Source organism: Lutra lutra, chromosome 13, assembly GCF_902655055.1.
Source record: "Lutra lutra chromosome 13, mLutLut1.2, whole genome shotgun sequence".
Lineage (NCBI taxonomy): Eukaryota > Metazoa > Chordata > Mammalia > Carnivora > Mustelidae > Lutra > Lutra lutra.
The window spans coordinates 59,621,862-59,633,069 of record NC_062290.1 but is presented as its reverse complement, the minus strand read 5'-3'; the positions used below and the strand labels follow the sequence as shown (position 1 = coordinate 59,633,069).

Sequence of the window (11,208 nt, the reverse complement as noted above, 5' to 3'; positions counted from 1 at the left end):
GGGGGTGGAAAAGAATTTACCATGCTAATGGACATCAGAAGAAAGCAGGAGTGGCAATCCTTATATCAGATCAATTAGATTTTAAGCCAAAGACTATAATAAGAGATGAGGAAGGACACTATATCATACTCAAAGGAACTGTCCAACAAGAAGATCTAACAATTTTAAATATCTATGCCCCTAACGTGGGAGCAGCCAACTATATAAACCAATTAATAACAAAATCAAAGAAACACATCGACAAGAATACAATAATAGTAGGGGATTTTAACACTCCCCTCACTGAAATGGACAGATCATCCAAGCAAAAGATCAACAAGGAAATCAAGGCCTTAAATGACACACTGGACCAGATGGACATCACAGATATATTCAGAACATTTCATCCCAAAGCAACAGAATACACATTCTTCTCTAGTGCACATGGAACATTCTCCAGAATAGATCACATTCTTGGTCCTAAATCAAGTCTCAACCGGTATCAAAAGATTGGGATCATTCCCTGCATATTTTCAGACCACAATGCTTTAAAGCTAGAACTCAATAACAAGAGGAAATTTGGAAAGAACCCAAATACATGGAGACTAAACAGCATCCTTCTAAAGAATGAATGGGTCCACCAGGAAATTAAAGAAGAATTGAAAAAATTTATGGAAACAAATGATAATGAAAACACAACAGTTCAGAATCTGTGGGACACAACAAAGGCAGTCCTGAGAGGAAAATATATAGCGGTACAAGCCTTTCTCAAGAAACAAGAAAGGTCTCAGGTACACAACCTAACCCTACACCTAAAGGAGCTGGAGAAAGAACAAGAAAGAAACCCTAAACCCAGCAGGAGAAGAGAAATCATAAAGATCAGAGCAGAAATCAATGAAATAGAAACCAAAAAAACAATAGAACAAATCAACGAAACTAGGAGCTGGTTCTTTGAAAGAATTAATAAGATTGATAAACCCCTCGCCAGACTTATCAAAAAGAAAAGAGAAAGGACCCAAATAAATAAAATCATGAATGAAAGAGGAGAGATCACAACGAACACCAAAGAAATACAGACAATTATAAGAACATACTATGAGCAACTCTACGCCAACAAATTTGACAATCTGGAAGAAATGGATGCATTCCTAGAGACATATAAACTACCACAACTGAACCAGGAAGAAATGGAAAGCCTGAACAGACCCATAACCAGTAAGGAGATTGAAACAGTCATCAAAAATCTCCAAACAAACAAAAGCCCAGGGCCAGATGGCTTCCCGGGGGAATTCTACCAAACATTTAAAGAAGAACTAATTCCTACTCTCCTGAATCTGTTCCAAAAAATAGCAATAGAAGGAAAACTTCCAAACTCATTTTATGAGGCCAGCATCACCTTGATCCCAAAACCAGACAAGGATCCCAACAAAAAAGAGAACTACAGACCAATATCCTTGATGAACACAGATGCAAAAATTCTCGCCAAAATACTAGCCAATAGGATTCAACAGTACGTTAAATGGATTATTCACCACGACCAAGTGGGATTTATTCCAGGGCTGCAAGGCTGGTTCAACATCCGCAAATCAATCAATGTGATACAACACATTAATAAAAGAAAGAACAAGAACCATATGATACTCTCCATAGATGCTGAAAAAGCATTTGACAAAGTACAGCATCCCTTCCTGATCAAAACTCTTCAAAGTGTAGGGATAGACGGCACATACCTCAATATTATCAAAGCCATCTATGAAAAACCCACCGCAAATATCATTCTCAATGGAGAAAAACTGAAAGCTTTTCCGCTAAGGTCAGGAACACGGCAGGGATGTCCGTTATCACCACTGCTATTCAACATAGTACTAGAAGTCCTAGCCTCAGCAATCAGACAACAAAAGGAAATTAAAGGCATCCAAATCGGCAAAGAAGAAGTCAAACTATCACTCTTCGCAGATGATATGATACTCTATGTGGAAAACCCAAAAGACTCCACTCCAAAACTGCTAGAACTTGTACAGGAATTCAGTAAAGTGTCAGGATATAAAATCAATGCACAGAAATCAGTTGCATTTCTCTACACCAACAACAAGACAGAAGAAAGAGAAATTAAGGAGTCCATCCCATTTACAATTGCACCCAAAACTATAAGATACCTAGGAATAAACCTAACCAAAGAGACTAAGAATCTATACTCAGAAAACTATAAAGTACTCATGAAAGAAATTGAGGAAGACACAAAGAAATGGAAAAATGTTCCATGCTCCTGGATTGGAAGAATAAATATTGTGAAAATGTCTATGCTACCTAAAGCAATCTACACATTTAATGCAATTCCTATCAAAGTACCATCCATTTTTTTCAAAGAAATGGAACAAATAATCCTAAAATTTATATGGAACCAGAAAAGACCTCGAATAGCCAGCGGAATATTGAAAAAGAAAGCCAAAGTTGGTGGCATCACAATTCCGGACTTCAAGCTCTATTACAAAGCTGTCATCATCAAGACAGCATGGTACTGGCACAAAAACAGACACATAGATCAATGGAACAGAATAGAGAGCCCAGAAATAGACCCTCGACTCTATGGTCAACTCATCTTCGACAAAGCAGGAAAGAATGTCCAATGGAACAAAGACAGCCTCTTCAATAAATGGTGTTGGGAAAATTGGACAGCCACATGCAGAAAAATGAAATTGGATCATTTCCTTACACCACACACGAAAATAGACTCAAAATGGATGAAGGATCTCAATGTGAGAAAGGAATCCATCAAAATCCTCGAGGAGAACACAGGCAGCAACCTCTTCGACCTCAGCCGCAGCAACATCTTCCTAGGAACATCACCAAAGGCAAGGGAAGCAAGGGCAAAAATGAACTTTTGGGATTTTATCAAGATCAAAAGCTTTTGCACAGCAAAGGAAACAGTTAACAAAACCAAAAGACAACTGACAGAATGGGAGAAGATATTTGCAAATGACATATCAGATAAAGGGCTAGTGTCCAAAATCTATAAAGAACTTAGCAAACTCAACACCCAAAGAACAAATAATCCAATCAAGAAATGGGCAGAGGACATGAACAGACATTTCTGCAAAGAAGACATCCAGATGGCCAACAGACACATGAAAAAGTGCTCCATATCACTCGGCATCAGGGAAATACAAATCAAAACCACCATGAGATATCACCTCACACCAGTCAGAATGGCTAAAATTAACAAGTCAGGAAATGACAGATGCTGGCGAGGATGCGGAGAAAGGGGAACCCTCCTACACTGTTGGTGGGAATGCAAGCTGGTGCAACCACTCTGGAAAACAGCATGGAGGTTCCTCAAAATGTTGAAAATAGAACTACCCTATGACCCTGCAATTGCACTGCTGGGTATTTACCCTAAAGATACAAACATAGTGATCCGAAGGGGCACATGCACCCGAATGTTTATAGCAGCAATGTCTACAATAGCCAAACTATGGAAAGAACCTAGATGTTCATCAACAGACGAATGGATAAAGAAGATGTATATATATATGTGTATATATACACAATGGAATACTATGCAGCCATCAAAAGAAATGAAATCTTGCCATTTGCGACGACGTGGATGGAACTAGAGGGTATCATGCTTAGTGAAATAAGTCAATCGGAGAAAGACAACTATCATATGATCTCCCTGATATGAGGGAGAGGAGATGCAACATGGGGGGTTGAGGGGGTAGGAGAAGAGTAAATGAAACAAGATGGGATTGGGAGGGAGACAAACCATAAGTGACTCTTAATCTCACAAAACAAACTGAGGGTTGATGGGGGGAGGGGGTTAGGAGAGGGGGTGGGGTTATGGATATCGGGGAGGGTATGTGCTATGGTGAGTTTTGTGAAGTGTGTAAACCTGGCGATTCGCAGACATGTACCCCTGGGGATAAAAATATATGTTTATAAAGCTGTAAAAAAAAAAAAAAAAAAAAAGAAAGGATGAATACCCAAGTTTTGTAGCAACATGGTCGGGACTGGAAGAGATTATGCTGAGTGAAATAAGTCAAGCAGAAAGAGTCAATTATCATATGGTTTCACTTATTTGAGGGAAATTGGAAGGGGAGGTGAACCATGAGAGACTATGGACTCTGAAAAACGATCTGAGAATTTTGAAGGGGTGGGGGGTGGGAGGTTGGGGGCACCAGGTGGTGGGTATTGTAGAGGGCACGGATTGCATGGAGCACTGGGTGTGGTGCAAAAATAATGAATACTGTTATGCTGAAAAAATAAAAAATTAAAAAAAAAAAAAGATTTCATTTTTCTGAGAGAGAGACGACAAGCAGAACCGGGGCAGAGGGAGAGGGAGAAGCAAACTCTGAGTTGAGCTGTTGAGCAGGGAGCCAGAAACTTGGCTCCATCTCAGGACCATGGGATCATGATCTGAGCCAAAGGCATCTGCTAACTGACTGAACCCCCCAGGTGCCCCTCAACAAGCACATTGATACTTTTGTTATTCTAGTATCAATGCATTATACTCATATATTATAAGATTCCCTTTCCCACCACATCCTTCTTAAGATGAGACCTTCAATGGGATATAACTATACATCTTTTTCTAAATTTCTCAGCTTAATAAAGTCATCTAGAATTGTACCTAGAGTTACACCATTGCTTTGTTGTCACTGTTTACCTCGATGCATTTCCTCATAATTTCTTCATATATTTGTCTTTGCACATTTGGTATCAAGTGTTCATTAGATTTTTTTGAAATTTTAATTTATTTTTTCTGTGTTCCAAGATCCAATGTTTATGCACATACCCAGTGCTCTATGAAATATGTGCTCTCCTTAATACCCCCCACCAGGCTCACCCAACCCCCCAACACCCACCCCTCCAAGACTTTGTCAGTCTTTAGATATTTAACCATTGTCTACTGTGCCTTACATGCTGCATATGTCCCGGTCCTTCCATTATTTATTTTTAACTAATTGTTGGGAAAACTTTATAAACAAAATCTTTTTAAGTAAGGTATTATAGGGGTGTGTGCTGTCTGTGTTTGCATGTGCCAACAATGTCTTTTCAAGTGTCATATAGGTGCAATGGTCAGGGTGTGTAGAATTCAGATTCTCAGCCCCTTTCCCTCAGCACTCTATCAGCCTTGTTCCACTTGCATCTACATTTAGGGCAGCAAGGAAGCAGGCCAGCATCAGCCAGATTCTTTTTTTTTTTTTTTAAAGGTTTTATTTATTTATTTGACAGAGAGAAATCACAAGTAGGCAGAGAGGCAGGCAGAGAGAGAGGAGGAAGCAGGCTCCCTGCTGAGCAGAAAGCCCGATGTGGGGCTTGAACCCAGGACCTGGGATCATGACCTGAGCCGAAGGCAGTGGCTTAACCCACTGAGCCACCCAGGCGCCCCAAGATTCTTGATCCTTGTTGGGAAGTACAGTTTTGTGCTGTGGAAAACTCTATAGAATTCTTTTGGCATATATGAGAATCACAACTTATCTTTGCATTGACTGTTCACAGGTAGGTCCTTTGGTACAATTCTTGCCTGGTGATTGATGAACATTTTATGACCCAACATTCAGAATTTCTGTTCAGTGAAATGTTTTTCTCCTCCTTTGTTACTTGTCTTTCATCTGTTCTGTTTTCTTCTCCTGAATTACTTAATGGATTCCCATGATGTACCTTTTATGACTCTTACCTGTTCTTAAATAACCAACTTCTGTCTCTTGCTCTCTCTCTCTCTTCTTTTTTCCCTCTCAGCCTCAGAGAGAAACTTAAGTTCTTTTTATTTTAAAAAATTCAGTTTAAGTATTTTGTGTACTTTTAAATATATTTAAAAAATGGGCAGAAGATATGAACAGACACTTCTCCAATGAAGACATATAAATGGCTATCAGATACATGACAAAATGTTCATCATCACTAGCCATCAGGGAGATTCAAATTAAAACCACATTGAGATATCACCTTACACCAGTTAGAATGGCCAAAATTAGCAAGACAGGAAACAACATGTGTTGGAGGGGATGTGGAGAAGGGGGAACCCTCTTACACTGTTGGTGGGAATGCAAGTTGGTGCAGCGACTTTGGAGAACAGTGTGGAGATTCCTCAAGAAATTAAAAATAGAGCTTCCCTATGACCCTGCAATTGCACTACTGGGTATTTACCCCAAAGATACAGATGTAGTGAAAAGAAGGGCCATCTGTACCCCCCAATGTTTATAGCAGCAATGGCCACGGTTGCCAAACTGCAGAAAGAACCAAGATGCCCTTCAATGGACGAATGGATAAGAAAGATGTGGTCCGCGGGGCGCCTGGGTGGCTCAGTGGGTTAAGAAAGATGTGGTCCATATACACTATGGAGTATTATGCCTCCATCAGAAAGGATGAATACCCAACTTTTGTAGCAACATGGACGAGACTGGAAGAGATTATGCTGAGTGAAATAAGTCAAGCAGAGAGAGTCAATTATCATATGGTTTCACTTATTTGTGGAGCATAACAAATAGCATGTAGGACAAGGGGAGTTAGAGAGGAGAAGGGAGTTGAGGGAAATTGGAAGGGGAGGTGAACCATGAGAGACTATGGATTCTGAAAAACAATCTGAAGGGTTTGAAGAGGTGGGGGGGTGGGAGGTTGGGGGAACCAGGTGGTGGGTATTAGAGAGGGCATGGATTGCATGGAGCACTGGGTGTGGTGCAAAAACAATGAATACTGTTATGCTGAAAATTTTAAAAAAATTAAAAAAAAATACTTTCTCCTTGATTTTATATAATTGATAATGTCAGTTTTTTCCCTAGGACAAATTTTTATCTCCCAGTCACCTTTCTGCTCCTAGCTTCTCTTTGATAGATGGCTTTTGTTTCTATTGATCCAATGGCCTCCCAAATTCCACACAGAACCTACTGAGATTTTTCTTCACTGTCTCACCATCTTCCTGCAATAACTCTTTTCCAGGAAAGGCTGTTTGTTTTGATGACTAGTTTATTACCTCCCTATTGGGATAAAAGTTCATGTCAGCTCTTGGGGGCTTTCTATCCCACTCATTCTTTTAACTGGACTTGGGAAGTGGCTTGGAATTCCTCACAAGTCAGAGGTTTATTCTTAGGTGTCTGCTAGTGAACATCACCGTCCTCTCCCTCTGACTGCCATGTAGGGTTGGTTATTTTGGGGCAGAAAAGCAACTGATGGTCACCAGTTGGCTGCATGCATGGTCGAGCCCGGTCAGGAAGTTAAGAGAATTCATTTGATTCTTCTAAAAACATCTCAGTTTCCACATCACTCTGATGGGCTCTGGGAGGTCTCTGCTATTCAGGGACAGAAGCAAGGGGGGAAATAGCATCCCCAACAAGGAGAAAGGAAAAAGGCCTGGGTCTTTCACCCTTACATGAGTTTTGCCACCACCTACGCACTCTCCTCTGTGCCCCCGAGGTGTGAATGTTTTTCTGGTGGGGACCATGACTGAGGACAGGAAAAGAGGTCAATTTTGGAGACACAGGAAGAGAACAATTCAAGAAACCGTTTTAGGAATTAATATGAAAATAGGGAGAAAGAAACAATGAGCACAGAGATAAAACATTACTATTCTTTAATATGGAGTAGGATATGTTGAAAAGTCCATGAATCAAGGACCCATCCAAACATGTTCAAAGAAAGAGGCCAGGGAGCAATTGTATTACAGATCTATAGCCTAGAGCTTTCTGTAAGTTAAAATTAAAACTTGAATAGTTATTTTCCCTGGACATCAAGTAGCTCAGTATTCATCCCAAGGATAGATGAGTATAAGGCTTGACCAATGGTATATACTTGTGTAGAAGTGCTTCTAGAATGGGACAGAAACATCCCATTAAATGCTTCCTATTCACACAAAACATTCTGTGTAATCAAATATGCCTATGTACCTTTGACAAAATTGGCCCTTTATCTTATCCTCTGATCCCCTCAGGTGAGAGAAACTAGGGAATAGAGATCTATCAGGACCCCTACACCATCACTAGATGACATGTTTGCATAGGACCAGGATCTTCACATCCTTGTTCCTGAAGCTGTAGATGATGGGGTTGAGCATAGGGGTCACCACCCCATAGAAGAGGGAGGTGAGTTTGTCTGAAACATCCTGCTTGTCTGCCCCCAGTAGGGTTCTTGGATTTGGGCTTTCCATATACAAAGAGCAAAGTTCTGTAGAAGATGACCATGAATATGAGGTAGGCAGAGCAGGTAGAAAAGGCCTTTTTCCTTCTCTGAGCTGGGGGGTATCCTCAGGTTGGTAGCAATGATAATCACATAGGAGATGAAAGTGTAGTGAGCTGGACTGCCCAGAAAGACCACATTGGCCACTGCCATAGTGATCACATCCTGTGCGTAGGATTGAAGAAGGAAACCCCCAAAACATTTCCCTACAATGATACTGCATGGCTCCACTAAGTGTCTGAAGTTTGCTTAAATGGCCACTAGAAGGCATTTGTGTATTTGCAAGAGCAAGGTTTTTCCCTGCTGTTGCAAAGTAGAAATTAGTAACAAGACTAACATTAGGATCAGAAATTTTATTAAACAAACACTAATCCTTAGGCAATTCATTCCTAATAAATATAAGAAAATGTAAGTACCACTTGAATCAAAACTTCCAAAATCCATTCTCAAAAAAGTATTCACTTTCTGGGCGCCTGGGTGGCTCAGTGGGTTAGGCCGCTGCCTTCGGCTCAGGTCATGATCTCAGGGTCCTGGGATCGAGGCCCGCGTCGGGCTCTCTGCTCAGCGGGTAGCCTGCTTCCCTCTCTCTCTCTCTCTCTCTCTGCCTGCCTCTCTGTCTACTTGTGATCTCTCTCTGTCAAATAAATAAATAAAATCTTTATTTAAAAAAAAGTATTCACTTTCTAAATTCTCTTCTTACATAAGTCTGCCATATTCATAGAATTTCATAGAACTTGTCATAAGAATGCTTCTATTCATCTGCTTACACCTCTGAGTCCCTCATTCACCTTGTATGTTTATTTCTCTATATAGTGATGGTGTCTTACTCTGTTCCACATGGCACACAGCACTGGGCAGCATCCATGATACGAGCAAAACTGGTATCTAATAGTTCCATTGTGCTTACCACTTACACCACTCATCTGTAATTAGTAATTTGTGTAAAATCAAGAGGTTAGGTGTAAAACATGAAGAAATAGACCTACATAGTTTAAGCAACCTACCAAAGGTCATAGGTAAGAAAATGCTTCTCTGTTTTTATCCTCCTGAGCTATGGAGGCTCAGGAAATGCTACCAAGTTTACATCGCTTGGACATTCACATCTCTTGGACATTCGCTAATATACTGTAGCATATTAAAGACTTCGAGACCTGGAACAAAGAAATATGTCAAATGTTAGCCCCTGAAGTCTTCAAATATTTTTAGCCTCTGTCTACCTGTCTGTCTATCTATATCTCTATCATCTTTCTTTTTCCAGAATGTGAGATATTATCCAACCAAATACTAGCTTTTCTAGTGGGAATTGCTGTAAGTGATGAGCATCAAATTCAAACTCTGTACTCCTTCTTGCCATTAACTTCCTAGCGGTGTTTCCTAATGTGAAGTGCATTGAGAAAAAATAGCCTCAATTTTCTCATAGCTAAGAAGAAATGGGGTGTTCCGGAATAGCTTGTTCCCACCCAAAAGCTCTCTAGGTGGAGAACTTGTCTTTGTCTCTTCTTATACTTCAGCCAAACTGTCTTCCAAAAACAGTCCAAAATGAAAATTCCCACTTCCTCCTTGTTCCTGTGACTCTTCCTGGGGATTCCAAGAGGGATGGCAACAGTGCCATTCACCAAGCTCAGTCTGATGGCTGGCTCCTTTCTCCTTGGTTTTATCATGTGTTCAGAATGTCTTTGTGTATTCAATTAGAGATCTGTTGTGTGGCATCTGTCAAAACTCTCAGCTGTGTGGTTAGAACTCAGAAGATATACTCTGAAAAGTTAATCATTCTCTGAAAATGGACAGAAGGGCAAGAGAGGATTCTGGATAACATGACTTGTCTTTTGGATGGCAGCTATAATGATCAGAGGTCCTTTTTCCCATAGGGTAGGAACACAGAGGAAGCCTTCCATCACTGGGTGAAACATTTCTGAGTGACCAAATTCCTCACAGCTGCCTTCACGTCCTTGTTCCTGAGGCTATAGATGATGGGGTTGAGCATGGGGGTCACGACCCCATAGAAGAGGGGGATGAGTTTGTCTGAAAGGTCTTGTTTTTCTGCCCCCAGGGGATCCTTAGACTTGGGCTTCCCGTACATGAAAAATAAGGTCCCATAGAAGATGACCACCACAGTAAAGTGGGCAGAGCACAAAGGAGAAAGCCTTTCTCCTCCCCTCAGCTGAGGGGATCCTCAGGATGGTAACAATGATGAACACATAAGAGATGGAGATGAAGATAACTGGGACCCCCAGGAAGATCACATTGGTCACCCCCATGCTGATCACATTGATGGAGATGTCAGCACAGGCCAACTTCAGGACAGCCAGGATTTCACAGGTGAAGTGGTTGATGACATTGTCCCCACAGAAAGGCAGCCTAATTGTCAAAGATGTGTGTACCACAGAAGCCGTACCACCAATAGCCCAGGAGCTGACAGCCATGGGCACATAGGTAGCCTTGCTCATGACCATGGGATACCTAAGGGGGTTACAGATGGCCACATAGCGATCAAATGCCATCATGCTCAGAAGCACACACTCTGTCCCTGCCATGGTAAAGGAGAGAAACATCTGCATGGCACAAACTGAAAAGGAGATGGTTTTCCTGGGAGTCAGGAAGCTGTCAAGAATGAGGGGGACTGAGGAGGTCGTGTAGCAGATGTCCAGGAAGGAGAGGTTTCCCAGGAAGAAGTACATGGGTGTGTGCAGGCAGGAGTCAAGGACGGTCACCAGGATGAGGACCCCATTGCCCAGTAAGATCACCAGGTACATCAGGAGGATGAGCACAAAGAACATTTTCTCCAGCTTTGGGTAGTCTGAGAGGCCTAGGAGAATGAACCCCGCCACAGGGGAGGACCAGTTGGCTTTTTCCATGTGCTATCCCTTCTGTCATCAACCAGGTACAAAATCATCACAGGGGGCTTTCTTGAGAAAAGTCTCAGGCATCTGGAACACCATCACTGTGTGCTATAGAATAGGAGAAGATATGTGCATAAGAGATAAATGACTGAAAGAGACAGTAGGTAGGAGTGTGCTTAGATCTTAGATGGGGGATGGTCAGGGCTGGAAGAGGGCTTAC

General features: G+C 41.4%; 1 protein-coding gene across 1 annotated transcript; it reads right to left on the bottom strand.

The window, feature by feature from the left end:
* Positions 1-10,042: 10,042 nt before the first annotated feature.
* Positions 10,043-11,003, bottom strand: LOC125083521 (olfactory receptor 2S2-like). Its single transcript, XM_047700206.1, is given in 2 exon segments — positions 10,043-10,282; positions 10,284-11,003. Coding segments are annotated over 2 exon segments (960 nt in total).
* Positions 11,004-11,208: the final 205 nt, after the last annotated feature.